The sequence below is a fragment of the Saprolegnia diclina genome (genome assembly GCF_000281045.1).
Source record: "Saprolegnia diclina VS20 unplaced genomic scaffold supercont1.7, whole genome shotgun sequence".
Classification (NCBI taxonomy): Eukaryota; Oomycota; class Saprolegniomycetes; order Saprolegniales; family Saprolegniaceae; genus Saprolegnia; species Saprolegnia diclina.
The window spans coordinates 133,211-159,739 of NW_008246074.1; the positions used below are offsets into that span (position 1 = coordinate 133,211).

Consider the following 26,529-nt stretch of genomic DNA (forward strand, 5'->3'; position numbering starts at 1 on the left):
ATCCTTGGTGATGGTCGGGTGCCACCCGTATTTGTAGGGGGACGCAAGGTGAGGAGCTTCGATGACCTATGACGCTCGAAGCAGAAGCTTGCAAGCAACTAGGGGTGTACCGACGGTACCTGCTGACAGACAGGACACTACTGACTAGGAACGACAGGCGGCGTGAGGATGGGACGTGTCGCCAGCGCTGGCGCCACTTGCATCCAGACCGACCTCTCGCATTCCCGCTGTGAAGTGACGCCTTGGAGCGCTGTTCCAGCGGCAAGAAAGTTCCGCGCCCGAGTCGCTCCACGAGGAGGCAGCTCCCGTTCTTCCACACGACTAGAAGAGTGTGGCGCATCTGAGTGATGTTCTCGGCAGTTCATGACAACCGTACTGGTTAAACGAGGTTTAAACAGTGCGTTTTAGCACCAGCTTCCTTTGGTGGCGCGCATTTCAAGCGGTCGCAAAGTCCACAAGAATGTATCGACACATGCTACGTACCGGTACGCTGCACGTACAAGCGATCCGTCGGGTTTGTTGTAAAACGTCGTCGTTGTCGCCATCTGCGCGGCGGATCGTGGTCTAAAACGCGTTTAAACAAACACCTGGTGGTTTTACTTGCCGGCCGCGACAGCTCAAAAGAAAATTCTATGGGCCAAACGCGCACCCAATCCCGCACGCGGCCCTTTTTGGGTGCGGAAAAGGGCGGAAGAGGTGCGCTTTTCTGCTCCCGAGCTTTCGGGGCCGCCTCTCAGCCAGTCGAAGATTTCCGAAACAGCAACAAGCATGGAGACCCCGAGCGCAGCCGCGCCCGCGCCGGCGCAGCCCGAGGGCGAGAAGCTGAGTAAGAAGGCGCAGAAGAAGGCCGAGAAGGGCAAGCTCAAGCCGGCCAAGGAAAAGGACCCGAACCGCTGGGCGCCCAAGAAGGAGAAGGAGGTCAAGCCCGTGAAGGAGGTCGCGCCGGAGCAGGAGTTTGTCAACCTCACGCCGGTCGGCGAGAAGAAGGACATGACGACCGAGATGGCGACGGGCTACCAGCCGGTGGCCGTCGAAGCGGCGTGGCAGGCGTGGTGGGAGAAGGAAGGTTACTTCCGCTGCGACGACGCCAAGATCAAGAACGCGCCCAAGGACAAGCGCTTCGTCATGGTCATTCCGCCGCCCAACGTCACGGGTTCGCTGCATTTGGGCCATGCGCTCACGGTCGCCGTCCAAGATACGCTTACGCGCTGGCACCGCATGTTGGGCCACGCGACGCTCTGGGTGCCCGGTACCGATCACGCCGGTATTGCCACGCAGGTACCTTCCCTCGTCCTCGTATCGCTCCTCTCACCCAATCCCTTTATCTAGTCTGTCGTCGAGAAGCGCCTCATGAAGGACGAGGGCAAGTCGCGCCACGACCTTGGTCGCGACGCGTTCTTGGACCGCGTGTGGGAATGGAAGAACGAGTACGAGACGCGGATCCACCACCAGTTCCGCAAGGTCGGCTGCTCGGTCGACTGGGAGCGCGCGTACTTCTCGATGGACGACCGCTGCACGCGTGCGACCATGTCGGCGTTCAACAAGCTCTTTGACGAAGGCCTCATCTACCGCGCGACGCGCATGATCAACTGGAGCTGCAAGCTCAAGACGGCGATCTCGGATATTGAAGTCGACTACCTCGACCTCGAAGGCCGCACCAAGCTCGCCGTGCCGGGGCACAACCCGGACCGCAAGTACGAGTTTGGCGTCATCACGTCGTTTGCGTACCCGGTCGAGAACTCGACCGAGCAGCTCATCGTGGCCACCACGCGTCTCGAGACGATGCTCGGCGACTCGGCCGTCGCCATCCACCCGGAAGACCCGCGCTACAAGCACCTCCACGGCAAGTTTGTCGTTCATCCGTTCAACAACCGTCGCATCCCGATCATTTGCGACGCCGAGCTCGTCGACATGAGCTTCGGGACGGGCGCGGTCAAGATCACGCCGGCGCACGACCCGAACGACTACGAGTGCGGGAAGCGCCACAACCTCGAGTTTATCACGGTCATTGACGACGATGGCAAGATCAACCCGAACGGCGGGTCGCTCTTTGAGGGCATGATGCGCTACGACGCGCGAGTGGCGATGGAGAAGGCGCTGGCGGAGAAGGGCCTCTTCCACGGCAAGGCCGACAACAAGATGCGTCTCGGTATCTGCTCGCGCTCGGGCGACATTGTCGAGCCGCTTGTCAAGCCGCAGTGGTTTGTCAACTGCCAGCAGATGGCCGACGACGCGATGGCCGCCGTGCGCAACAAGGAGCTCACGATTCTGCCGGAGCACCATGAAAAGACGTGGTTTCGCTGGCTCGAAAACATCCGCGACTGGTGCATCTCGCGCCAGCTCTGGTGGGGCCACCGCATCCCCGCCTACTTTGCGACCATCAAGAACGAGCCGTATGTCGACCCCAACTCGGAGGCCAACGTCCACCGCTGGGTTGCTGGCACGTCGGAGGCCGATGCGCGCGCCAAGGCGGCTGCTAAGCTCCAGGTGCCCGAGGCGCAGATTGAGCTCAAGCAGGACGACGACGTGCTTGACACGTGGGTCTCGGCCGGTCTCTTTCCATTTGCGGTGTTTGGGTGGCCGGACAACAAGGAGGAGATGGCCGACTACTACCCGACCGACCTCCTCGAGACGGGCTACGACATCCTCTTCTTCTGGGTCGTGCGCATGGTCTTTATGGGCCAGAAGCTCACGGGCAAGCTGCCCTTCCACACGGTGTACCTGCACTCGATCGTCCGCGACAAGTATGGCCGCAAGATGTCCAAGTCGCTTGGCAACGTGGTCGACCCGCTCGAGGTCATTGCCGGCTGCACGCTTGAGACGCTCCTCGAAAAGCTCGAGAGCGGCAACCTCCCGCCCAAGGAAATCGAGAAGGCCAAGAAGGGCCAGATGGCCGACTTTCCCCAGGGTATTCCCGAGTGCGGTGCCGATGCGCTTCGCTTTGGCCTCCTTGCGTACCAGCAGCAGGTCGGTGACATCAACTTGGACATCCAGCGCCTCGTGGGCTACCGCAACTTCTGCAACAAGCTCTGGAACGCGACCCGGTTTGCGATGACCAACCTCGAGGGCGGCGCAAGCTTCCACGACGGCCTCGCGGCGACTGTTCTCTCGAACAAGTCGGTCGCGCCCCGCGACCGCTTCATTCTGAGCCGCCTCCACGCGACGATTGCGGCGGCCAACACGGCGCTGCAGACCTATGCGTTTGGCGACGTCACGACGGCTCTCTACAACTTTTGGCTCTATGACGTCTGCGACGTGTACCTTGAGCTCATCAAGCCCGTCATTGCCGGTACGGACGCGGACGCCAAGAAGACGGCGCAGGAAACGTTGTTCCTCTGCTTGGAAATGGGCCTCCGCCTCCTCCACCCGATCATGCCGTTCGTGACCGAAGAGCTCTGGCAGCGTCTCCCGGGCAAGCGCGCGACGTCGAGTATCGTCGTGGCGGCGTACCCGGAAGCGACCGGCGCGATTGCGACCTGGGCCAACCCGGCCGCCGAAGCCAACATGGAGCTCATCAAGGACATTATCCATGCGGGTCGGTCGCTGCGTGCCGAGTACGGCCTCGCGAACGCGGCGCGTCCGCTCTGCTACCTCAAGTGCGCGGACGCGTCGCTCAAGGCGATCGTTGAGACGCAGGTCGACGACTTTGGCACGTTGGCCAAGGTCGGGTCGACCACGTGCTTGCTCGACACGGCGCCGCCGTCGGGCTGCGCGATGCACGTGCTCAGCGACAAGCTGCAGCTGCACGTGTCGCTCACGGGCCTCGTCGACTTTGCCAACGAGATTTCCAAGCTCGAGAAGAAGCTCGAGAAGATGCTGCCGTCGCTGACTGCGCTCGAGAAGAAGCGCGCGCGCGACGACTACCTCGCGAAGGTCCCGGCCAACGTCCGTGACGCGGACGCGACCAAGTGGGACGCGCTGCAGAAGGAAAAGGTCGCAATCGAAGGCGCGATGGCCATGTTTGCCAAGTGCCAGCTCGATGAGACCAAGGCCTAAGCTTGAATCCATTCCTATTCCATTTTGAAAGCTGTGTATACGCTCCGAGTTTACGGTACAGAAGCAACGCGTACGCTGCATGGCAACTCGGTGGCAGCCAAATGGCCTCATGAGCTTGGCACGTTGTCGACTTCTTTCGTCCAGTGGGGTTGCCACGGCGTGGCAAATGGGGTTTATACTAGATATACTAGATGTGTATCCTTGCTAATTCATACCTACTCGCTAACCTCGAATGATACACCTTCTCCTCGAGGATAATGACAAACCCGGTTCTGCGCTCTGGCACGACATCGGAACTCGATGAAGGCTGCTGCCGGCAACAAGCGGCCATCACAGTTGACAAACCGAGCTTATTTCTAGATGATGAGCCCAGCTTAGTTCTTATTGCACACAAGCCATGGCGTCGCGACGGTCGAGGGCCTGTGATGCTGGCGTCATTTCCGTGCTCCTGGCGGTGGCGCCGAGTGGCCAAGATCCGCAGCATATCTTGGTAACTGGCGCCTGACACGGGTCGTTTCGCGTTGCAGATAGAGCGGATACCACGGTATCTTCTTGGTGTTTGTATGGTCCGACATTGCACTTGGGCCGGATAAAAATATTACGCGTTCCTTTGGATATCTTCAGAGGAGTTTTGGATCCGCACAGCGCGCTACCGGGCAGCATGGACGCAGCAGCAGCGAGCAGCAGTACGCCGATGCCATCGACGACGCATGTGATGGACGTGGCCAAGAAGCTGCCAAGCGCGAGCAAGAAGCACTCGGGCATGAACGGCGGGCGCTGGACCGACGAGGAGCACGAGAGCTTCCTCCTCGGGCTCAACCTCTACGGCCGCGAGTGGAAGCGAGTTGCGTCCAAGATCAAGACGCGCACGTCGGCGCAGATTCGAAGCCATGCGCAAAAGTACTTTGCGAAATTGGCCAAGGACGCCGAGATGCAACTCTCGGGCGAAAAGGTCGAGAACCCGGTCAACATGTCGGACGAAGACGACGCGAGCACTGCGCCGAGCGAGGCCGGTACGTCATTCGCTCAAAGCGTGCTAGCGCCTCATGATTCGCGACTAGAGACTGACATGGGCGACCACAGCCCGCCACGAAAGGCGCGGTCCGACTCGACCGACGCCATCATTCCGTCCCAAGAAGAGCTCCTCTCGACCGTCGTGTCGCCTGTGCTACGCGAACGCGTCTCGACGCTCGTCGACGCCGAAGTCTGCGCGCTCCAAGTGCTCTCGTGGTACGCAGCGTCGGCGACGACCACCAACAACACCAACTGTCCACCGACCAAGCGGCTGTGTATCGAAGAAAAAAAGCACTTGACGCTCCATATCAAGAAGACGGGCGCGACGCTCATCCCGCTCGTCCCGCGAGCGCCGCTCGTCGTGCTCTCGTCGAGTACGACGACCCCCCGCGTCCATGCGGATACCCTCACGCACTTTTCTGCCATTAGTCTCTCCAAGTCCGTATGATTTAAGCAGCTTATTTGTACCTATCTTGGTATCTTGTGGATCGCGAAATCCAATCGCGGCATCTGATTGGCTGGCAATAGCCAATCGATGGCGCGCGTTGAAAACGTCGAGCGGCGAGTGGACCAAATTACAAGCCATTCGCGGCGTCAAGATCCGGGCTGATTCGGCACATGCCGATTTGAATTGCAGCCAAGTGAACAAGGCAAGGTGCAGTACATGGACTACGAGTCGTACCGAGGATCGCCATTGCGGTACCTCCAAGGAACACACGAGTCGACAATCCACAGACTTGTATGTACATGTATGTGGTCGTCTTTGCAGCGTCGGAACACTATTTGTTTTTCGGGTGGGCCAAAAAATCCTCGAGGAGCTTGCGCGCCGCGGACCGCGGGCTGATAAAGCCGTGCGCGAGGTCGGGCGCGAGCGTCGCTGCCTCGTGCTTGACATACGCATTCTTCTTGGCCATCGCCATCAGTTCTTGGTGCAGCTGGTTCCACATCCACTTGGAGGACTGGCGCGCGCGCTTGGCCTCGATCTTGTGGACGGCGTTCATTGTCTTGCGAAACTCGGTGAGGACGTCCCAGACGCCGTCGATGCCGTCGCCTTCGCGTGCCGAACACATCTTGACCGTCGGCTTCCACTCGGGCTCCTTGCGCCGCGCGAGCTGCAGCGCGTGCATGTAGTCGACTGCCGTGTGCTTGGCCGGCCTACGAGACACATCGCTTCCTATTAAGGAGAAGAAGAGTAGACGGTGTAGTACGTCTTGAGCTCGCCGTCGGCCTTGTTGACAACGACTACGTCTGCGATCTCCATGATGCCTTTCTTGCTGCCTTGGAGCTCGTCGCCGCCGGCCGGTGGCACGAGAAGCATAACCATATCGACGGTATCGTCAATGATGATCTCGCTTTGGCCCAAGCCGACGCTCTCGACCAAGACAATGTCGTAGCCGCACGCTTCGCAGAGCAATACGATCTCTATCGGTTGCAGTAAGACGATGCCATCGAAGCGAGGGCCGATACCGTTCGTGTGCTGGGCAACGCCGCCAAGCGTCCCGCGGGTCGGCGACGGGCGGACAAAGGCGTCCGGGCTGTTGGAGAGATGCGTCATGCGCGTCTTGTCGCCGAGGATCGAGCCACCGGTCACCGACGACGACGGGTCGATCGCGAGGACTGCGACTTTATGGCCCTTCTTCGTCAAAGACAAGCCGAGCGTCTCGATAAAGGTCGACTTGCCCGCGCCCGGTGGGCCTGCAATGCCAATGCGGAACGACGCCGCGTGACCATGAGGCGTGCCACTCGTCGTCGTGCTGGCGGCGAGGGCCTTGCGCTGCTCAAGCACATGGTCAAGGAGCAGCTCGGCTTGGAAGCGGTCGCGGGGCAGCGTCGACTCGACGAGCGTGATCGAGCGCGCGAGGGACGTCCGCGCGACGGCGCTCGACGCGCCATGGAAGAGGCCGTCGATGAGGCGCTTTGTCGCCGGTAGCAAGGCTGTCATCTCGTCTGTGGCTCAAAAATCCCGTCGTCTTTGATCTTCAACATTCATTTTGAGAGGTTTGCATACCGGCTTGTATTCGCAAGGTGGCATCGCGCGACTAGATTCGGCATGGTACGTGTCCGATGGCCAGCGCACGTGCGTCTGCACGTGCGGGGAACACAGCGCATGGAGTGTACCGGCATCACCCGCACGAGCACGTGGGGCACGTGCGCGTGGTCCCACATCACCCTATTTCGCGCCCAACACCATTTACACTATTTCTACTAAATGTGGCACATGCCATGCATATCCTCATCACCACGGAGCCACACCCATGGCCACGACGTAAGAACGCGTCGAGGGGGCGTCGCCGGATCACGCGCGCGTAGGCTCCAGAAGGCGTTCTTGGCTGGCATCTACGCGCTCTTTCCGGGCTTCGTATGCCTCCTTGCGTTCATTGCATCGCGGCTGCCGCCCTTTGGCGCGCTGCTCGTCTTCGCGGTACCGATGGCGTCGCCGCCTCTCGCCGCTCATGGCTCGTAGCTTTTTGTCCACGCCAATCTAGTTGACCGCGCCGCGTACAACGGCAGAGGCCGCGTCGTGCGCTTCTTGCGCACCACTTGGTAGTGTCCGCGTGCCGTGCCATGACCTCATCGTCTCGCACCGTAGGCTCTGGGACTACGCGGTACGTCGATGCCGGCAACGCCGACGATCAAGAGGTCACGTGCGTCGTAGCGCCTCTACTTTCCGCACACGCTGCACCAAGACGACGAGTTGGATGCGACCAAGAACTACTTTTTCATCGCGCATCCGCACGGTGAGGATGCTATCCTGCAATGGACGCTCATGCAATACCTTAGGCATCATTGGCATAAGCATCTGGATGGCCTTTGTACACGCCTCTGGCAGGGCAATCTGTCTTACGTACAGGGGTGTAGGGCGGCGACTCGATTCACTTTTCGCGTAAGAACAAAGATTTGGACATTGCGCTCGCGACGGTCGGGTTGAACTTTCGTGTCCCGCTCTGGAAAGATTTGCTGCTCGCCCTGGGCTTTGTCGGTGCGTTCTCGTGCGGCCACGTGGGATGAGTGTACTGATACATTGATAGATGCGAGCTACAAGTCGCTTTCGAACGTGCTTGGCTGCGGCCGGTCGGCCTGCCTCGTGGTCGGCGGTGCCCAAGAGGCGCTCGAGTCGCACCCTGGCACCAACCGGCTCGTCCTCAACCGCCGCAAAGGCTTTGTCAAACTAGCGCTGCAGCACGGCGTGCCCCTCGTGCCTGTCTATACGTTTGGCGAGACGGACCTCTTCACGCAGGTAGCTCCGACAAAGCCAGAGATGCTCAGATGGGGTAGGTGGCCAACCCGGTGGGGTCAGTGCTCCGGACCGTCCAAGAGAAGCTTCTCAAGACCTTTACGTTTTCGATGCCGTGCGTCACGAGCGGCCCGCTGCCGATGAGCACGCCGCTGTATACTGTCGTCGGGTCGCCGGTCGAGGTGCCCAAGCGGGCGGCACCGACGCAGACCGAGATCGATCTCTACCACGCCAAGTACGTTGACGCGGTCAAGGCGCTCTTCAACGAGCACCAACATTCATTTTACAAGGGCAAAGCTGGCGCCGACCTCGAGATTGTGCTTTGAGTCGACAGCGAGGACGACGACTTAGTAGACGAACTCTAATGGAAACAGAGCTCTGCACTTTCCTTCCGGAACCACGAGGGGCTCCATAAAGCCCGTCGGAAGCGACGTCTAGTTGTCGGACAGACTGAAGCAGAGAGTCTCTACCTCGACCTACCAGCTGGTAATCCAATGTTCGACTAAAAGAGGGCGACAAGACCTATCCCTTCTTGACAGTTTTGATAGTGCGTACCTGGTTTAGTTGACGTAGTTATTCGAAAATGAGATTATGTGATGTACTACTACTAGTCTAGTGGTGCAGGAAAAGGCTCATTAGCCATCACCACGCGAACCGATGTATCCCCCCACCTTTTATTGCATACTAGTAATTGCTTACGCGCTCGACAAAAAGTCGACAAAAGTCGACAAAAAAGTCGACAAAAGTCGATGAGCCCTGTATCGAAGCGTTCCCCGTTCGCATCGACTGCTGCATGCTTGGGCTCCCTAGCGAAGACAGATCGAGTTGGCAGTCAACCTAACCAAACGAGTGAACAAAAGCCAACGAGACTGTGCAACGAACGCATGCTTGAACTCGCTGCCACAGCTGCACGGCAAGACGCTGGTCGAAGGACAACGAGACCATCGATAGTACGACACGGAAGGCGGCAAGCGCACCACTTTGGTGCACCAATGCTGACATTTCGGGGCCATGACCGTGCCGACGGGTAAATTTACGGTCTGTGGTTACCAATATTTCCAAGTATCTCTCCGCTCGTAAATATTCCTCTGGCCTTGCCAACGACAACAAATTTGTCTGCAAAGATAATCTACGAAAACGGGACGTGCGGAAAGGTTACAGTGCAGCGTTCCACCCTTGCACGTGCTCGCTCGCTGCAACTTCAACACGAAACGCGACTTCGACGCTTTGCAACGAGTAGCCCATATATTTATGCCAGCACAGCTTACACTAAGCTTAACACCCAAGCAGCGTCGTCCTTCTGGGTTGCAATCAAGCACAACCTTATTAATCCAAGAAAGATCTCTGCCAAGACGACGGGATACTCTGAATTTGCATTTGCGGTTGTAATGGTAGCGTGGCATATGGGATATGGGTGCGCTTTTCCATTTTCGATTTCGGTGCTTCTTTCCGTCCTCTCTATCACAACTGTTCTTCTTCCTCGCCATCAAAACGCTCGGCATGGTTCCTTTGCCGTGGACGTGTATGACTATTCGACGCCTAGGACGTGCACTCGATCAAGCCGCCTCCCGACAACAGGCACGAGCCTTCGCACGACGTTGAGTGAGGTAGAGAAAAGCATGCGGCGTCGTGGCACCAGGTGCGCTTTTCTCGCGATTTCAGGGCGGGTTTCGTCCATTTGGTGCGCTTTCTGTGACAGGCGTACGCATGTGCGCTGAAAATTTAGCGCCATTTAAGGGGCGTGCGATTAGCGTCCCGTGTTCGTGGAGCGTGGAAGCGTCGCCTGCTTAATTCGCGTCCATTCCACCGCGCGCTCATTTTGGGCAAGCCGGTCGGTGCGTGATTCTAGCCAGCTGCGAAGCGTGTCGTAATGAATTTAATCACAACCATTACACTTGGTGTTTGTATGAAATGGTATAAAATGCGATCCGGCCAGTTGTCGGCCGCGCCACCTGCTGCGCAAGCAGCCGACTGTCTTGCGGTTTGTATGCGCGCCGGTCCGGCTCGCGCTCGCTGCATCATTCGGAAACTTACCCAAGAGCAGGCAAGACGACGACCATGAAGTCGGTGACGATGCTCCTCGCCCTCGCCCTCGCCCTCGCCACGACGACTGCAACCCAAGTGAGCGTCTGCCGCGACGCCACGTATGACATTGCCGGCGCGATCTGCGCGGGTGCCGGCGTGGCGCCGGCTGGCATTGCGTGCCCGTTGAAGGGCACGGTGGCCAAGCAGGACTGCCACCCGTACTTGCCCTCGTTCGATGCGACGACGCAGACGTGTATTGCCAAGGAAGACGCTAAGTGCGTCCAGCTCGCAAACGCGGCCTGGGGCTGCGCGTTCCCGTCCGTGCCCTGTGGCACTTCAACGCCGCAGTGCGACACGATCTCGGTGCCGACGACGTGCGCGTCGTGGGACTACAGCGAGGCCGACACGCCGAGCGAAATCAACTTTGACATCTCGGGGGCGCCGGCCGCGTGGTTTGTCGCGACGGGGGCGCTGCCCGATTACCAGGTGGGCTGCCTCGACGGCTCGCCCGTGCAGCCATTGAACCCGCCGACACCGAAGCCGTCGGTGCCGACGCCAGCCCCGTCGGTCCCTACACCGGCACCCTCTGTGCCCACGCCGGCGCCGTCGGTGCCAACGCCTGCGCCCACGACGCCTGCACCCACGCCCGCGCCGACAACGCCTGCACCCACACCGGCGCCCACGACGCCTGCTCCGACGCCTGCGCCCACGACGCCGGCCCCTACGACGTCGACACCTGCGCCGACCACCTCGACGCCAGCGCCTACCACCTCGACCCCTGCGCCGACTCCTGCTTCCTCGACGCCGACGCCCGCACCCACGACGCCTGCGCCTACGCCCGCGACGAGCACACCGATGCCGACCCCTAAGTCGAGTACGCCGTGCCCAGGAACGACGTCTCCGGCCCCGACGACCGAAACTCCTTGCCCAACGTCGATGACGCCCAAGCCCGAAACGACTGGCCCTGTCCCCACTTCAAGCACGCCTTGCCCGACCACCGTGACGCCTGTCCCGACACCTGTCTCGAGCACGCCCTACCCGACCAACGTGACGCCAGTCCCGGCACCTGCTTCGAGCACTCCTAGCCCGACGCCTGCTGGTAGCACCCCGTGCCCGAACACGACTAATGTGACGCCGAACACGACTACTGTGACGCCGAACACGACCATTGTGACGCCGAACGCGACTACTGTGACGCCGAACACGACCATTGTGACGCCGGCGCCAACGTCGTCTGCCTATCGCCGCATGTAGAATGCCGGCTTTTCTCGCTTTGAGTCTACCTAATATATTTTGCATGCATCTACACACGTGCCCACCTCGTCTGTATAGCGCATGGTCGATCGTACGATGCAAGATCGATGCCACTGGTGACGGCACAAAGCAAACGCTGGGCTATGCACGGGCGACAGTACCCAGTCTCATATGCAAGATCTTATTGTCACGACACCAACACAGAACTACTTGGTGAGCGCAGCCAAGACGGCGCCGACATCGCCGTGGGCGTTCATGACCACGGAGCGGCCGTCCTTGGTGATGACGTCGCCGGCCGCGTTCAAGAAGACGAGCGTCGGGATGCCACGGACGTCAAATGACTTGGCGAGCACGTCCTTCTGCGCGCGGTTCGCATACGGGAGCGCGAGGAAGGGCATGTCGCCGTAGTACTCGTTGAAGCCGCCTTCGTCGCGGTCGGACGAGACAAAGATGAGCTCGAATTCCTTGTGGTCGTCGGCGAGGATCTCGGCGTAGGTTTCCGAGAGGACGGGCGTGAAGCCGCGGCAGGGCGGGCACCAGTGGGCCGAGAAGTAGATGCCCACGATCGTCTTGCCGGCAAAGGCCTCGGCCGTCGGCTTGAGCCCGGCCTTGGTCTGGACTTCGGCGCCGAAGAGAGTTTCGAACGGCGAGCTCATGCTGGGCTTGGACGCAAAATTGGAAAATGCACTCGTGGCCGCACACGGTATTTCTTTCCTTCGATTTTAAAGTTGATACAAACAGCAAGTATAACGACGTGATTTGTTTTAAAAGATGATATGGGTTGCACGGATTTGCCACTATTTTGTGGAATTTCGCTTATTTAGCGGAAATCACGCAACACCAAGACCGCTCTGAATGCCTGTACACTAGCTTGCGCTGGACGCCTAGCTCGACGACTACTTGTACGAGTACAAAGGTATCGTGCATGGCGTCGTGAGCTCCTTGTTGACGTATTTGTAATAAACTTTTCTGCTTTTCTTTCGTTCACCGTATCTTGCCATCTGATGACGTGGCATCGCGAGAGCCTGCCACATCTACCTCGACCGTCGGTCGACGCAGCCGCGCCTGTATGAAAACGCCAGTCGCGAAGCGGCGCCCGTCCAAGCATATGCGATGCAAGTCTTTGACCTCGGTCCTCCATTGTCGCGAGTGCTGTCTATTACAATGGGCTACGACGGGCGCTGGGTTTGGAGGCGGAGGAGCTTCATGCGGTGCACCAACGACATGGGCGGACCCGAGATAGCATTTGGTACTGTCGTGTAGTGCGCAACGCTGGTGCCGCCGCCTTGGGAGAGGATGCGTCGTGGCCCGCCCGAGGACGGCGTCGGCAGCAGCGCTTGCAGCCCATGGCTCGTGGCAAAAAATGAATTGCGAAGGTGCGTCTTGCGCTTCTGGAGCTTGTAGGCATGGGTTTTGGTAAAGTTGATGGCGTCCGAGGTCGCTTCGAGGGCGCCAATGTGGGCGTAAAAGTGGTTCGGGTCCAAGACCTTGTCGACAACGTCGTCGAGCATCATGAGCGTCGGCTACACAGAATCCCGTCCAACAAAGCCTCCAACAGCGCATTCTCAAAGTACCTCGACGCGCAGCGCCGTCTCGTCAAACCAGCGCGGATACGACAGGCGGAAAATGGTGGCGAGCGAGACGCGGAGCGAGAGGAGGAGGAGCGGCAGCACGGGCGTTGTACTCCGCGTGGTTGTTTTCGGCCGGACGCGGTCGTGGACGCTGCGCTTGAGGGTCTCAAAGGCGTCGAGTACGGACACAAGGAGACCTTCGACTTCATTGTGCGACAAGAACGGTGTCGACGGCAGCCGCTGGTACTCGTCGTCTTCGTTGGTTGTCACACCGCACAGAATCGAGCGGCAGAGGTCGCCAAGCGGGCGAAACGCAGTCCAGTAGACGTAGTGGGCAAGGTATCCAATGAGCTCGAGCGTCGTCGACGACACGAGAAAGCTGCGGACGATCTCGTGTTCGTTGCGGTCGTGGATGTCGAGCATATCGAATGGAACGACGCGATGAAAGGTTTCCTGCATGCCTAGAATGCCACGTCATAATGCGACATCGCGTATGGAATCGACAATGGTCAACCTAAAATGGTCTCAAACGTGAGCGAGTGGAGCGGCGTGTCAATCTCGGCCAGCGCGGCCGGCGACGGCTTGTAGACGCGGCGCTCGGGCGCGACCGAAAACGTCACGCGCTTCGTGCACGGAAACCCGTCTCGGTCGTACTCGATTGGCACCTGATATCACAGACATTATTGTGCAATCTTTAAACAACTAACGTACCTTGAACAGCTGGTTGAAAGGGAAGAGGTACCGGTGCTTCATCTCATGGAACGAGAGCACGACGTGGCCGACGCGGTAGTTTTTGGCCAAGTCGGTGCCAAACACGGCACGCTCGTCGGACGTAGGTGTCCTAATAATTGGTCGTCGACAGAGTAGACATTCGATTGTCCTATAGTGTAGTACTCTGGCTTGGACAGCGGCTGGAGCTCGGGCGACGCGGCGCGGGGCGCGACCGGGCTCGTGTCGATGACAAGCACGTCGTCGATGCAGCCGCGCGAGCGCCACCCGGGCGCCACCCGGCACTTGTCGATCGGCACGTTGGCAAGCACGAGCGCCATGTTGTCCGCGGTCGGGTTGGCGCCGAGCTGCTCGAGGTACTTGGTTGCATATTCCTTGACGACAACCGCGTAAAACCCATCCGGAAAGGCCGTTGGGCGCTCTTGGGGCCGGAGCGGAATCGATAAATGCATTGAAAGCGGGCCAGTCTTGGCCTCGACGCGCGGCTCTCTACAAAGACTCTGGTGACCGACTTTGGCGTGGGCGCTGCGTCGCACCGGAGCTTGCGCTTCGCCTTGTTCATCGCACTCTATTTATAGGGCAACGTCGGACTCGTGTAGACCGAGTCGACAGGTGGTGCACCTCTTGGCCACGTACACTTTGCGTCGATGGGTGGGCGGTCCCTCATGACGCGCTGAATGGTTGCGCGACCCGAGCGGCATATCTCGGGCGTCGTGGAAGGAGTCGTTCGCAGCAAGTTCGGTAGCGGAGTTGGTGTGAGTCGCTCCATGCACTCTACTATCGCAATATGTGTGCCATTCGCGCTCGCTGGATGGGATACCTGGGCTGGCTCAAGGACACTAGGGCCATTTACGAACCCCTGGAGGACACTAATCCGGCACTTGGCTCGCCGCGCCGTGGTGCCTTCGCTTGCCGAGTCGCTCCATGCCCTACGCGCCGACCCTTGGTGTGCCCGCTACCTCATTCCCCACTCAATCCCGAGCCCCGACCAAGCGCCCTCAGCTTGACGTACCGGCCAAACCAAGCGCAATGGGCCATCTTCAACGACAACACTTAATGTTGACTTGAAGGTGTTGAAGTGGCCGATCGGCTGCCGGAGATGATAGCTCCGTGCAGCGACATACTGGTCCAAACCCCTGTTAGGACGTATCACCTAGAGCTCCTGCAGCAGCATCTAGTGTCGATATGTCAACGCTTGTCGTCAAGACAGTGTTTTCCCGCGTCGTGCGATCGAGCTTGCCACCTGATGCTACAATGCGCTCTGTGATTGGCTACAATTCGCATCGGCGACGATGGGGCAGCCCTGAGAAATGGCATCGCGCCATCTGATTGGTCAAAAATCACGCTTGCCGCCAACGGCGAACTTTCCAGCAAGCGACGCTCGACGACGATGGAGCGTAGCCCGACCCGGGAGCCCTTCCCGACCGAAAGCAGCAGCAACAACATGGCTGCCTTCAAGACGCCGCTGCCCAAGCGCCACCACATCACCCGCAGCGGGTCACCGGTCCGCAGCAAGCTCCGCTTCGACGACCTCTCGCCCGTCCCGATGCTACCATTGAGCCCGACCGCGAGCCCGGCCTGGGCTACGCCCGGCTCGCCACGTGTACGCGCATCACCGTCCGTAAAGAGCGAAAGCGCCGTGCGCACGAACCTCTCGTCTCAGTTTGACGACATCTCGGACGACAGCGAGGGCGAGACGACGGTCGCGGACCATAGCCGCCTCAACTTGGACACGAGCGCGGCGTCGCTTGCCGACGACGTGCTATCTGACGAAGCCAGCAGCAGTGCTCAGCCCCGCAAGTCGCTGCGCCGGGCGCTACATCGGTCGAGTCGATGTCCACCGACGCCGATGCGCACGCCGCCATGGGCCAAGAAGCTCACGCCCGTCCGAGGCGGCCTGCATCGACAGAGCTCGCTCGCGTCGACCAAGGTGCTCCTCACGCTTGGCGGTGGCACAGTCGACGACGTGCCTGTCCAGACGTCGTACTTTGAGTCGTTCCGGTCGGCCACGTGGATCGGCGCCGGCGCCTTCTCCGACGTCTACCATGTACGCCCCTCGACGACACTTGCAGTACTTACTCTTATGCTCTGCAGGTCACAACGCTGGCGGGCGATGCGTTTGCCGTCAAGAAATCGAAGTTGCCGCTGCGAAGCAAGCGCGACCGGTGCGGAGCCTCCTGTCCTCTTCAACCAAACTTGACGCTGAGTTTTGTAGCGAGCGGATGCTGCAAGAAATCAAGGTGTACGAAAAGCTGGCGACATCAGCGCCAACGAGCCCGTACCTCGTGCAGTACTACCAAGCGTGGCAAGAGCGCGGTACGTCCGTCCGCCACGTCATCGTATCAAGTTGATAGACTCATTTCTGATAGGCTTTTTCTACATGCAACTCGAGCTCTGCGCGGCTGGCACACTCCAAGACTGGCTCGACGTGCTTCGAGGAAACGATACATGCGCAGTGCCCGAGGCGGTGCTCTGGCACATTCTGCATGACGTCGCGTCGGTACGCAGTAGGATGCTCCGTCGTACGCTCAAGCAACCACATACTAGGGCCTCGCGGTTGTTCACGCCCATGGCATTGTGCACCTCGACATCAAGCCCGCCAACTTGTTTGTGACGACCCCCGGTAGCATCAAGATTGGCGACTTTGGCCTCGCCACGACCGTCGGCGACGAGAGCGACGGCGAAGGCGACCAGCGCTACATGGCGCCCGAGCTACTGACGACTGCGACGCGCGCTGCGTCCGCCGACATCTTTTCGCTCGGTATCCGCGCTTTGTCGTATCGGGCATCGATGGCTGACGCGGTGTCTTAGGCATGACGCTATTCGAGCTCAGTCACTTGGCTCATCCGCTGCCCCAGGACGGGCCTGCATGGCATGCGCTCCGTGAAGAAATGTTGCCAACGCTCCCGTACTCGGCGGCGTGGACCCGACTTCTCACAGAGGTACGAAGAGTCGTCTAGTAGCATGGACCTGACATGTGGGTAGATGCTGCGCACCGACCCAGAAGTGCGAATTTCCGCCGCCCAGATCACCGAACGCCACGAGCTTTCCCAGCTGGCGCGAGCCGACGACTTGGCTTTGGTATGACTTGCAGTATCATTGCATCTGGATCTGAGCATGGTCGGCCTAGTTTGGTGCCCGCGTCCAGAGCACGTTAGCATCGCCGCCAACGAGCCCCGCTGCGGAGAGCGTGACCTCGCCGCCACCCAGTCCGCCAGCTGCGCGTAGCATGTCGCCACATGTAGCCGGTAGTCTTCGCTCCTAAGGCGCATACACAGCGATATTAACGTCCATGTCTCGGTGGGTGAGCTGGTACGCCAGCGCATCGCGCGGCCTTGCACGCGGTGGCTTGTTTTCGCAGCGCTTTTCGCAGGATTTAATAAACGAGCCAATCATTGCGCTCGATTTTATCGAAGTGCGGAAGCGGACCAATCACAAGCGGCGAATTTATAGAAACGTGCGGGACGCTGCAAAAACGGTGGGCTGGTTGCATCCGCAAGGCAAGGATGGCGGCTACCGCCCATGCTAGCAAGTTGAGCTCACTTCCAGATTTCGATTCTCTCCACCAACAACACGCCACCATGCAAGCGCGCCTCATCGCCCCGATCCTCGGCACGGTCTCGCTCATCGCCCCGATCCTCGGCACGGTCTCGCTCATCGCCGGCAGCTGCACGACGCTCGCGGTCAACAGCAGCCGCACGCCCCAAGTGAACGCCCACGTCCGCCGTCTCTCCAAGCGCGTCATGCCCCGCGATGTTGGCAAAAGCTCGACGACGGCCAACGCGACGGCAACGACGAAGCACGACGTCATGGAAGACTTTCCTATCTACATGTTCACGGCCGAGTAGCTGACAAGCTTTGCGCACCGCGTCCTGTACACTAAATATCCCTCATACGTAAATTGAATACACCCCGCACATGATTGTCTAGTATAGATTTGTGTATTCGTGCGATTATTCTCGAAATGCGAGAATGCAAGCGACGTCGTTTGGTTACGTCAGGAGCCGCGAGCTCGTGCGACACGCGCCTCCTTGACGCGGTGTATAAAACCGCGTGCTCCTGCTGCTGCGGCCAAGGCTAGCCATCACCAAGGAGCAAGGAAGTGTTGATTATCAATGCGAACAAACGTCATATCTGTCAAGGGCCAGGGAAGTTTCCGAAAAGGCCGACCGAGCGAGACCACAAAGGACAGGCTAGTTGGTGACGGTAATAACGGGTGCGGTAGCGCAGGGAGCGTACCCGATTGCAAGTCCAATGTTCACCGACATGTGAATTTACGACAATAGTTCCCAGCAGTGGGGTAGCCTCGGGCGAGCCCGAGGACGGATCCAGAGCAATCGAGTTTTGCAATATTTCGTTCCTTGATGTACCCCAGCGACTAGGCGAATCAACATTGTATTCTCGTTCATATATTCTAGTTGCATAAGACTAGAGAGCACTTCATCCAACAGCCGACGCTGCGAAGAGCACTTGAAGTTGAGGCGGTGGGACGCTGTTGCGTGCGTCTAGACGCGCCGACGTTGAAGCAGTGGGCTTTCTGTTGCGTCCGATTCGCTAAAATGAACAGCACTGTGATTGGTTAAAATGCGACAAATCCGACAATTTGTGGGCTGCGTCGGGCAATAAGAAAGCGTCGACGCAAAGACGCCCGCTGCCTCGTCGTCCGTCACCATGGACCTCTTCAAGTCGCTGCTCGGCTTTGACGACTGGACGGGCAAGCCCCACAAGTTCTGCTCCATGCACGTGCGTGCTCTCTGCATACGGCCTCGCAATCGCTCATGATGGCGCTAGACGGTCGTCGTTCTCGGCGGGCTCTTTGTGCTCGTCCTCGCCGAGGTGACGGAGCGCTTTACGTTCAAGCTCATGCTCGACCGCATGGAGTCGTACCGGTAGCCAAGTCGCCTAGGTCCGCTGCGTCCCATTGACCGTGGTTAGGTACTTTCTCATGCAAATGAGCACGTTCCTCTACATTCCGCCGATGTTTTGCATCGTGGGCTACAAGGCGACGCAATCGGTGCGACTTGCATGTGCACTAGCGTCGTCTTAGCACATGACATAGGATTTCATCGACGAAGAAGTCACCGAATTTCCAAAGTCCAAGTTTTTCGTCATGGGCATGCTCGACCTCGCCCAGGTACACATGATGATGATGCTCCTCCGACAAGGATGAGGTGCGACTATGGTGACGGTCATTAGTCGATGCTACTCTTCCTACCTGGTGGCAAGACGCCGGCGACGCTCACTGTGATCTTTTTACAAGCGTCCGTGCCGGCGACGATGCTGTTCGCCCAGATCCTCCTCAAGGACGAGTACAGCAAGTTCCATGTGCTTGGCGGCAGCATCATGATGGCTGGCATCCTTGTCGGCCTCCTCCCCGTCTTTTCCATGTAGATTTATAGTCTTATGATTCGCTGAGCACGTGGCGTTGATCGTCGACGTAGGGTGCTCAGCGACGTGTACGAAGAGCAAGAAATGGCGTGGAATTCGCTGTGCTATCTCTTGGCAGCGATTCCTGGCGCGCTCTCGGTGCTCTACAAGGAGAAGGCGCTTGCGACGCAGCCCATGGACGTCTACTACCTCAATGCGTGGGTTGCGGTCTATCAATTTATCGGCGGTCTTCTCGTCGCGCCTTTGGCGTTCGATATTCCGGTACCGATTCTTATTTGTTGCTTATTTTTTCATGTTTCATGTTTCATTTCTCATTTTGAATGTTGAATTTTGAGTTTTGAGTTTTGAATTGGAAAGAGAGATATAATGTACATTGCCTAGGCGCTGCACCTCGACCAGCGCATCAGCGGCCTCGAGTGTTTGGTCAACGGCGTCTCGGAGATTCGCACCGACAAGTGCCACGTACGCTACTTTGTTAGCAGGTTTGTATCAAGTTTGTATCAACCTCGCGCTGTAGCTCGGGCTCGGCCTTTTGCTCCTTTTCCTCGTGTGCAAAGTCGTCGCCTTCTTCGGCGTCGGCTTTGTCTTGCAACACACGAGCGTCTCGGTGCTCTACAGCGGGTACACGGCCGCGCTTCCCATGGCCTTTGTGCTTCTCGAGTGGTACCAGCAGGACCAAGACGTGCGTTTGTCGCTTCTTGATTGGGGGGCTCACGATGGGGGTAGGGTCCGCTCTCGTCTGTGTGGAGTGACGCATTTTCGTGTGCGGTCGTGCTACTGGGCCTCGTCTTGTATCGGCTGAACCCTGTACGACGTCCTCTCAATCTCGGATGGCGCAAACGAGGCGTGTAGGAGCCTGGCATGGAGGCAACGACCATGTCGGCGGCCGAGAAGGAGGCGCAGTCGCTTTTGCTCGACGACGCGTCGGACTTTGGCTTGCGATACACTTAGAACACTCCACTAGTATGCGACGTTTAACCTACTCTACCCTCTCCATGTTGTGTACGTTCTTCCGGCGCAAAGACGACGAGCACGACGCTGACATTGTCCGTGGACCCCAACGCAATCGCGTGCGCAACGAGCGCGTCGCACACCTGGGCCGGGCTCGTCGGAGTGGTTTGCAGATGCGCGCGTACAAAGCTCGCGGCCGACGCCGGCGTCATCACTTCAAAGAGCCCGTCGCACGCGAGCAAGAGAAATTCGTCGTGTGGCGACCGCGCGCGGACCACCACATCTGGTTGGCTAATCACAATGGGCCGGGCCAAGTCTTCCTTGAGCATGCGGTCGCCAAAGGCGCGCGAGACGCCGAGGTAGCCGAAAATATACCTACAATGATGCGGATTTGTCGCTGGAATTTCGGAAAAAACAGCAAAAATACCGTCCGTTGTTGAGGACACGGCCATTTGCCGCCTCAATGCGTCGCTTCTCGGTCGGGTCGTTGGGCGCGTGCACCGCACACAAGTCGATCGCGTCACCGTGGTGCCCCAGCACGAGTTGCGAGTCGCCAATGTTACCCTACCCCGGGACGATGTAGGTGACGCCTCGACGCGACATATTGTGTACCACAGCAAAGGTCTCTCGGCCAATGAGGGCAAAGGCCGCGCAGCTGCCGCTGTCGTCGGCGACGTGGGACCGCAGAAAGCTGTCGTCGGCCAAGGCGCAGGCCTGCGTGAGGAGCGGGCCGAGCATCGCATGCGGCAACGCGCCAAAGCCGAGTGTCGTGACCGACAGACTCTGTTGCACGTGGCGCACGAGCGCCGTCTCCAAGAAGGACGCGCAGTGCGTCCCGGCGTGTCCGTCGTAAACAGCGACGAACGCGACAGGGTCGTCGCCGGGCGTGGAGAAGGTCACGGCGCACGACCGGTCTTCCATGGCCCGGCGGATGCCGATGCTGCTGCTCGCGCCAACCTCAACGTCCAGTGTCTGCAGTAGCGCTGGGTCGAGCGTCGGTTCGGTTGCGACGACGGTGCGGCGAGGCGCGGCGACGTGCTGGGATTTACGCGCGGTCTCGGCCCGCATCCGGTTGGCGTGGGCCCGCGCCGCGATTCGGTCCCGCGCTGCCTGTACATCGATGGCGTTCTACGCGGAAGGTTGGCGTGGGCGAGCGAGGATCAGGAAGCGCACCTGCGATGGTTCGAGGCTCACGGCGGTCGACGCGACAAGTGGGACGAGCAGGATCCAGGTCGCGAGTTGCTACAGGCATTCGTGTGGAGGCGCCTGCAACCATCGCAAGTACCTGCCATGGGCGATGGTGCTGGTCGTCGCGCACCAGCAGCTTGGGTAGCGTCGCCCGCGCCCGCTTGAGCCATCCTCGGGCCATTGTATTCCGGTCGGCGGCAACGTCGATGTGAATCCGAGGATGCCCACCGACTCCGGGTTTGCTCCGGATTTTGCGCAACGGCAAGGTGGGCCATATGGCAACGTTCGCCCACGGGACTGCAGTCGACGGACGCGCAGTTCGTCACGAAGAAGCGACGCTTCATCAACCATCGATACCGAGCAATCGATGTCCTATGCGAGCTTGCGTCCTTCCGATGAGCCCTGCCTCCAACCACAGGCTACGCAATGAACCGATATTGCCATTTCGCTGCCTCCATCTTACATCTGTGGCGCGAAGCATCTTCTGCATGCGGACTGCGATCCGCGATAGTGTACTTAGGACACTTAGGCCACGCGTCCGGCTCGACACGAGTGCAAGGGTAGCGTGAAGATCAACAAAATACGCTTTGATGTGCCCGAGTCGAAGCGAGCGCACAGCTCTCGCGCGTTGGACGAAGCATTACACTGGATAGCGCTGTCTGAAGTACCGACAACAGTGGCTAAGACGCCGGCCTGGACATCGCGCCGCGAGGCCCTACTTGCAGCATCCTGCACATGGATGGTACAGCTTGTGGTAGCTGGTTGTAGGCGACTACGAACGAGCGTGCGACGGTTGGTGCCCGCGTAGAAAGACTGTTCCTGAAACGGCCGTAGAAAGGTGCTTCGCAACCGTTGTAGCTTGGTTTTGCCTCGACGACGGCATGGGTCGGCCGATGAAGGAGGTGGTGCGGCGCAGCTGCTTGCAGTCGCAGCGCTACGCGGCCAAGCAGCTCCGCAAGCTCGTCAAGACGCGCATGCGGGGTGAGACCTTCCGCAAGTGGGTCGGGCGCAACATTGACAATTCGCTTCTGGCGTCGTTCATTGACGTCGTTCAAGTGATTCTCGGGTACTCTCTTTGTGGTCTTGACGGGATGCTAAGTCGTATTTACCTAGTCTTGTCGTCACGATCATTTACTTTAACGAAAACTGGCTCGTCCTCAACACGTCGACAACGACTGACGCGAGCATCGACACGCTGCAGCTCACGATCAGTGTCTTCTTCACCTTCGACTATTGTCTCCGGTACAAAACTCAACCCGTAGACACAGTGTCTGATATGTGCAGGCTCTACGCGTCCGACAACCGCCGGTCGTTCTTTCTCAGTCCCATGTCCATGGTCGACCTGGTCACGATCTTGCCCCAGTGGATCGAGGTCATCTTTGACAAGCTCAACATCAAGACCGTCAAGAGCATGTCGAGTGCGCTCAAGACGCTTCGGTCGCTTCGATTTCTGCGCGCGTTTCGGCTGCTCGCGTTCGCCAAGACAGCCAAGAAGCGTCAAACCGGCGTCCTTGTCTTGACCGTCATGGGCATCATTATTTGCAGCGCTGGCATCATCCAGGTACACTCCTTTCTGGATGCACCAACAAGTTCGACGTCGGGCGCAGGCGATCGAGGCGTGCCCGGACACGATTCTCGTTCATTTGAATGGCTCGACCGCGTTCACGTCCAACGGCACCAACTGCCAGGACATGGAGATCTATAATGCGTGCTATTTTGTCGTCATCACAATCGCAACACTGGGGTAGGAATCCCGAAAAGACGCCGAAAATGGCAAAAAAATGCACTGATTTTTTGATTTTTAGGTATGGCGACATTGCCCCAAAGTCGCAGAACGGCAAAGTGGCCGTGATTGGGCTCATCATCTGGACGGGTATTTTGCTGCCGCTACAGATTAGCAAGCTCAGCGACGTCTTGAGCCGCGAGGTATCGATCGACACGACGAGACCGTGCATATGTGTCGACGTAGACCGAGTACGACAAGGCATTCAAGGAGCGGAAGGAGCAGAGCCCGCACATTTTGATTTGCGGCGAAGTCAACTCGGGCGCGTTGGATTTCTTTCTGCGGCAGTTTCTGCACCCCAACAATATGAACTGGAAGGACAAGGTGGTCATCTTATGCCCGTCATTGCCGTCCCACAACCTCAAACGCATTCTATTGAACGGTGCGTACGAGCAGCGCGTCATATACCTGCAAGGCTCGGCGATGCTCGACTCGGACCTCAAGCGTGCAAGTGCGTCGACTGCCCGGCTCTGTTTTGTCATGATCAACAAGCTCTCGAATGACGGCGACCAAAGCGACACGGCGTCGAATCTCCTCACGATTTCGCTGCGCCACTACACTCGGCGAGGTGCGAATCTCAAAGCTCGAATCTCAATCTCCATTCGCATCTAGTGCCGCTCTTTGTGCAAGTGCTCAAGACGGACAACATTCGCCACGTCCACCTCTCGGGGGCCAACAACATTGTGTGCGTGGACCAGCTCAAGCTCGGGATTCTCGCGAAATCGTGCTTGATTCCCGGTCTCTGTGCCTTTCTGTGCAACATTCTCTTTACGTTTCGACCGTTTTACACCCAGAGGTATAATTTTGATATTGGACAAAACAAGTCCAATATACGTCCTTGGCTAGTTCGCTCTGGGCCGCGGAATTCCTCGAGGGATGCGGCAACGACGTGTACGAGGCGCGTCCGCCAACGTTTCTTCACGGCGCGATTTCGTATCGGGTGTTTGCGTACATTTTGTTTCAAGAGCTCCAGGCCGTGCCGCTCGCGGTGTGTGACAATGCGTATTTTGAGCTCTCGCTCTTTCCTGCGCGTATGCTCGTGGGCAAAACGCACACCATGTTTGTGCTCTCAAAACACTCGGACTGCGTTCGCCGCATCGAATCCCTCTCGTACTCGTCGCTTCAAAAGTACATTGTCGTTGTATTTTGTCGGAATTTGGACGCATTTTTCACCATTTTTTTCAACTAGGTACCACACGATCATTCCCAACTTTGACTCGATCACGAATGCGTGGAATGCGGGCGCTGGCAGCATCAAGACGCGCCTTCGCTCGATGGCGCAGCGGGCGTCGGTCTCACGCACCGCGTCGCTCATCTTGTCGCAGCTGTCGGTCAAACCGTCGCAGCTCTCGCTCAAGCGGTCGCGCTCCGACAGTGTCCACATACCGAATGAAACACGCGTGCTGCCGTGCGGACCGGAGGCGCACGAGCCAAAGCCATCCTCGATAGACGACGACTCGGACGACGAGCTAGCGACCAGTGTGCCGGTGCCAGACACCCGGCCGTCGGCGAAGGCAGCCAGCACGCCGCGTGCGGTGGCGGACGCAACACCGTGCGCCGCTGCAGTCGTGCATCCGCTGCAAGTGCCGCAGCACGCGCCCGAGCACGTTGTCGCGTTGCCACCGATCAAGGCGCACCATGAGAGCAGCATCAACGCCGACGATCCGCTTTTGAAAGTATCGGCGTCGGGGCACGAGTTGCCCAAACCGTCCGAGTCTTCCGCCCCAGACCAGCCTCAAGACGTCGAGAAAGCGATGCCGGTGACGCTGGATCGACTCGTGCAGACGGAAACACCGGCGTCTGCACCTCGCCCATCGATGTTGTCGTCGACACCGTTTTTCGAGGTATCCGCGCCCGACGTGCGGCGACGGAGCATCCACGAGCGCAGCGCGGTCACCGCACTGGAGCCGTCGAGCAAGGCAAAGGACGGGCCACGGCAGAGCCTCGTGCGCAGCTACGAGATGTTTTTGATGACGCGCATTCCACACGATGTCAAGAGTCATATCGTGCTCTGCGGGATGCCCAACATGCTCGACGACTTTGTTGGGCCGCTGCGGACGCTCAAGATGCAGCACACTGCGTCGTCGATGCCGAACGTGCTTGCTTCGTCGCACATGAGCAATGCGATTCCGATTGTCATAATTTCGCCGCTGCCGATTTCGGAAAAACAGTATGCGAGCATTGCGCCGTACGAGTTTGTCTACTACCTCCAAGCGTCGCCACTGCATGAAATCACGCTCCGCGAAGCCCAAGTGTACGCGGCGGCAACGATCGTCATCTTGGGCTCCTGCACGCGCAACGCCAACGACGACGACCAAGAGCAGGCGATGGACTTTATCGATCAAAACATGATCGACACGGACGCGATCACACTTCATCGGTTCATCACGGAAGCGTGCGAGAACAACTGTGCGCCGAACGCCCCGATGCCCAAAATCACGATTGAGTTGGTAGGATTTTTTTCATTTTTTCATTGTTTTTGAGTTTGAGTTTTGACGATTTATGGTAGAGCCGCCCGAGCAGCCTTCGTTTTCTCAAGGACGAGCATACCAAGCTCGATACGGACGACGACGCACGCGCCATCAAGCAAATGACGCGCCAAGTCATCTCCCGCGCCGACGACCCGCTGGACAATCTTTGCAGCCCGCTCTACGCTGCGGGTAGGTGTCGACATGGCGACTGACACTATTCATGTCGGGATGATAGGAAAAGTCTTCATCTCCAACTCGCTCGATGCGCTCCTTGGGAGCTGCAACACGTACGGCAGCATCATTGACCTCTTTCACTTGCTCGTGCTCGGGGAGCCGCCGGGTCCGGACGGCAGCACGCGCCGCTTGCGCTGCTTGGATCAAATTGCGGTCCCGTCGCAGTATTGGAGCAAGCCCTACGGGCTTTGCTACCAAGACTTGCTGCTCAAGCACGTAGGATCTCTCGTGATCGGGCAATGTGACGTAGAATGGCGTAGGAGGTTTTGTGTGTCGGCGTCTACCGTGCGCGCAGCACCAACACGAGCTTCGTGTCGATGAACCCGGCGGAAGAGATTCTGCTCAGTCCGCAAGACAAGTTGTTTGTTATACATTAGCGTCGATATTGCCATCGGATAATAGAGAGATTGTGTGTTTTTGGCGCAGTTTTGAACTGGATGCGAGACCACAGCATTCGACATGAAATGCATGTCGAGAAACGGGTTCTTGCGTTATAACAGTGTACAGGTTGTGCAAGGCAGTGTAAGGCTCTTTTGGAAAACTACACGATACGACTAACTGTTGTACTGAGAGCGAGGCTGAAACAGGGTCGTCACGGCGGGCGAGCAACGAGGAAGCCACCGCGATGCAGTGAAATATGTTGATCAATTGCAAGAGAATAAGACAAAAATTCCCTTGCTGAATGAATGG

The 26,529-nt window shown here is 58.6% G+C and overlaps 12 protein-coding genes across 13 annotated transcripts; 8 read left to right on the top strand and 4 right to left on the bottom strand.

Moving 5' to 3' along the window:
- Positions 1–768: 768 nt before the first annotated feature.
- SDRG_02946 (valyl-tRNA synthetase) lies at positions 769–3,996 on the top strand (the record flags this gene model as incomplete). The annotated part of the gene is made up of 2 exons (XM_008608557.1): positions 769–1,278; positions 1,330–3,996. The coding sequence occupies 2 exons, from the start codon at positions 769–771 to the stop codon at positions 3,994–3,996; spliced, it is 3,177 nt and encodes a 1,058-aa protein (XP_008606779.1).
- A 618-nt stretch (positions 3,997–4,614) lies between these two features.
- Positions 4,615–5,481, top strand: SDRG_02947 (hypothetical protein). Its single transcript, XM_008608558.1, has 2 exons — positions 4,615–5,009; positions 5,058–5,481. The coding sequence occupies exons 1-2, from the start codon at positions 4,658–4,660 to the stop codon at positions 5,456–5,458; spliced, it is 753 nt and encodes a 250-aa protein (XP_008606780.1). The 5' UTR covers positions 4,615–4,657; the 3' UTR covers positions 5,459–5,481.
- Positions 5,482–5,731: 250 nt separating this feature from the next.
- SDRG_02948 (LAO/AO transport system ATPase) lies at positions 5,732–6,992 on the bottom strand. The gene is made up of 3 exons (XM_008608559.1): positions 6,478–6,992; positions 6,219–6,432; positions 5,732–6,165 (listed from the first exon to the last, which is right to left on the bottom strand). Exons 1-3 carry the CDS (start codon positions 6,950–6,952, stop codon positions 5,790–5,792), a joined length of 1,065 nt encoding a protein of 354 aa, XP_008606781.1. The 5' UTR covers positions 6,953–6,992; the 3' UTR covers positions 5,732–5,789.
- Positions 6,993–7,250: 258 nt separating this feature from the next.
- On the top strand, positions 7,251–8,641 carry SDRG_02949 (hypothetical protein). Its single transcript, XM_008608560.1, has 9 exons — positions 7,251–7,276; positions 7,321–7,432; positions 7,475–7,554; positions 7,601–7,616; positions 7,667–7,748; positions 7,792–7,823; positions 7,870–7,990; positions 8,040–8,248; positions 8,287–8,641. The coding sequence occupies exons 1-9, from the start codon at positions 7,266–7,268 to the stop codon at positions 8,569–8,571; spliced, it is 948 nt and encodes a 315-aa protein (XP_008606782.1). The 5' UTR covers positions 7,251–7,265; the 3' UTR covers positions 8,572–8,641.
- Positions 8,642–10,192: 1,551 nt separating this feature from the next.
- SDRG_02950 (hypothetical protein) lies at positions 10,193–11,576 on the top strand. Its single transcript, XM_008608561.1, has one exon. It carries the CDS (start codon positions 10,304–10,306, stop codon positions 11,522–11,524), a length of 1,221 nt encoding a protein of 406 aa, XP_008606783.1. The 5' UTR covers positions 10,193–10,303; the 3' UTR covers positions 11,525–11,576.
- A 57-nt stretch (positions 11,577–11,633) lies between these two features.
- SDRG_02951 (hypothetical protein) lies at positions 11,634–12,205 on the bottom strand. The gene has a single exon (XM_008608562.1). The coding sequence runs from the start codon at positions 12,178–12,180 to the stop codon at positions 11,731–11,733; it is 450 nt and encodes a 149-aa protein (XP_008606784.1). The 5' UTR covers positions 12,181–12,205; the 3' UTR covers positions 11,634–11,730.
- Positions 12,206–12,693: 488 nt separating this feature from the next.
- Positions 12,694–14,386, bottom strand: SDRG_02952 (hypothetical protein; the record flags this gene model as incomplete). Its single annotated transcript, XM_008608563.1, has 6 exons — positions 12,694–13,047; positions 13,099–13,556; positions 13,610–13,760; positions 13,807–13,936; positions 13,990–14,313; positions 14,361–14,386. The coding sequence occupies 6 exons, from the start codon at positions 14,384–14,386 to the stop codon at positions 12,694–12,696; spliced, it is 1,443 nt and encodes a 480-aa protein (XP_008606785.1).
- A 782-nt stretch (positions 14,387–15,168) lies between these two features.
- On the top strand, positions 15,169–17,257 carry SDRG_02953 (WEE protein kinase). The gene is made up of 8 exons (XM_008608564.1): positions 15,169–15,871; positions 15,919–15,989; positions 16,040–16,140; positions 16,194–16,324; positions 16,372–16,585; positions 16,636–16,766; positions 16,810–16,905; positions 16,955–17,257. Exons 1-8 carry the CDS (start codon positions 15,215–15,217, stop codon positions 17,087–17,089), a joined length of 1,536 nt encoding a protein of 511 aa, XP_008606786.1. The 5' UTR covers positions 15,169–15,214; the 3' UTR covers positions 17,090–17,257.
- A 148-nt stretch (positions 17,258–17,405) lies between these two features.
- Positions 17,406–17,672, top strand: SDRG_02954 (hypothetical protein; the record flags this gene model as incomplete). Its single annotated transcript, XM_008608565.1, has 1 exon — positions 17,406–17,672. One exon carries the CDS (start codon positions 17,406–17,408, stop codon positions 17,670–17,672), a length of 267 nt encoding a protein of 88 aa, XP_008606787.1.
- A 738-nt stretch (positions 17,673–18,410) lies between these two features.
- Positions 18,411–20,208, top strand: SDRG_02955 (hypothetical protein). The gene is made up of 10 exons (XM_008608566.1): positions 18,411–18,567; positions 18,616–18,713; positions 18,760–18,838; positions 18,884–18,958; positions 19,021–19,211; positions 19,266–19,473; positions 19,594–19,674; positions 19,730–19,894; positions 19,939–20,019; positions 20,065–20,208. Exons 1-10 carry the CDS (start codon positions 18,496–18,498, stop codon positions 20,161–20,163), a joined length of 1,149 nt encoding a protein of 382 aa, XP_008606788.1. The 5' UTR covers positions 18,411–18,495; the 3' UTR covers positions 20,164–20,208.
- Positions 20,187–21,532, bottom strand: SDRG_02956 (the record flags this gene model as incomplete). Of its 2 annotated transcripts, XM_008608567.1 has the most annotated exons (5): positions 20,187–20,538; positions 20,591–20,727; positions 20,776–21,291; positions 21,337–21,405; positions 21,449–21,532. In XM_008608567.1, 5 exons carry the CDS (start codon positions 21,530–21,532, stop codon positions 20,187–20,189), a joined length of 1,158 nt encoding a protein of 385 aa, XP_008606789.1. The 2 variants fall into 2 exon arrangements, with proteins under 2 accessions (XP_008606789.1, XP_008606790.1); XM_008608568.1 differs by lacking the exons at positions 21,337–21,405; positions 21,449–21,532 and having other exon boundaries at positions 20,776–21,231.
- A 677-nt stretch (positions 21,533–22,209) lies between these two features.
- Positions 22,210–26,216, top strand: SDRG_02957 (hypothetical protein; the record flags this gene model as incomplete). Its single annotated transcript, XM_008608569.1, has 14 exons — positions 22,210–22,417; positions 22,465–22,593; positions 22,636–22,912; positions 22,959–23,095; positions 23,157–23,277; positions 23,321–23,702; positions 23,747–23,930; positions 23,981–24,262; positions 24,324–24,956; positions 25,050–25,217; positions 25,254–25,584; positions 25,644–25,794; positions 25,841–26,055; positions 26,100–26,216. The coding sequence occupies exons 1-14, from the start codon at positions 22,233–22,235 to the stop codon at positions 26,214–26,216; spliced, it is 3,312 nt and encodes a 1,103-aa protein (XP_008606791.1). The 5' UTR covers positions 22,210–22,232.
- Between the last annotated feature and the right edge of the window lie 313 nt (positions 26,217–26,529).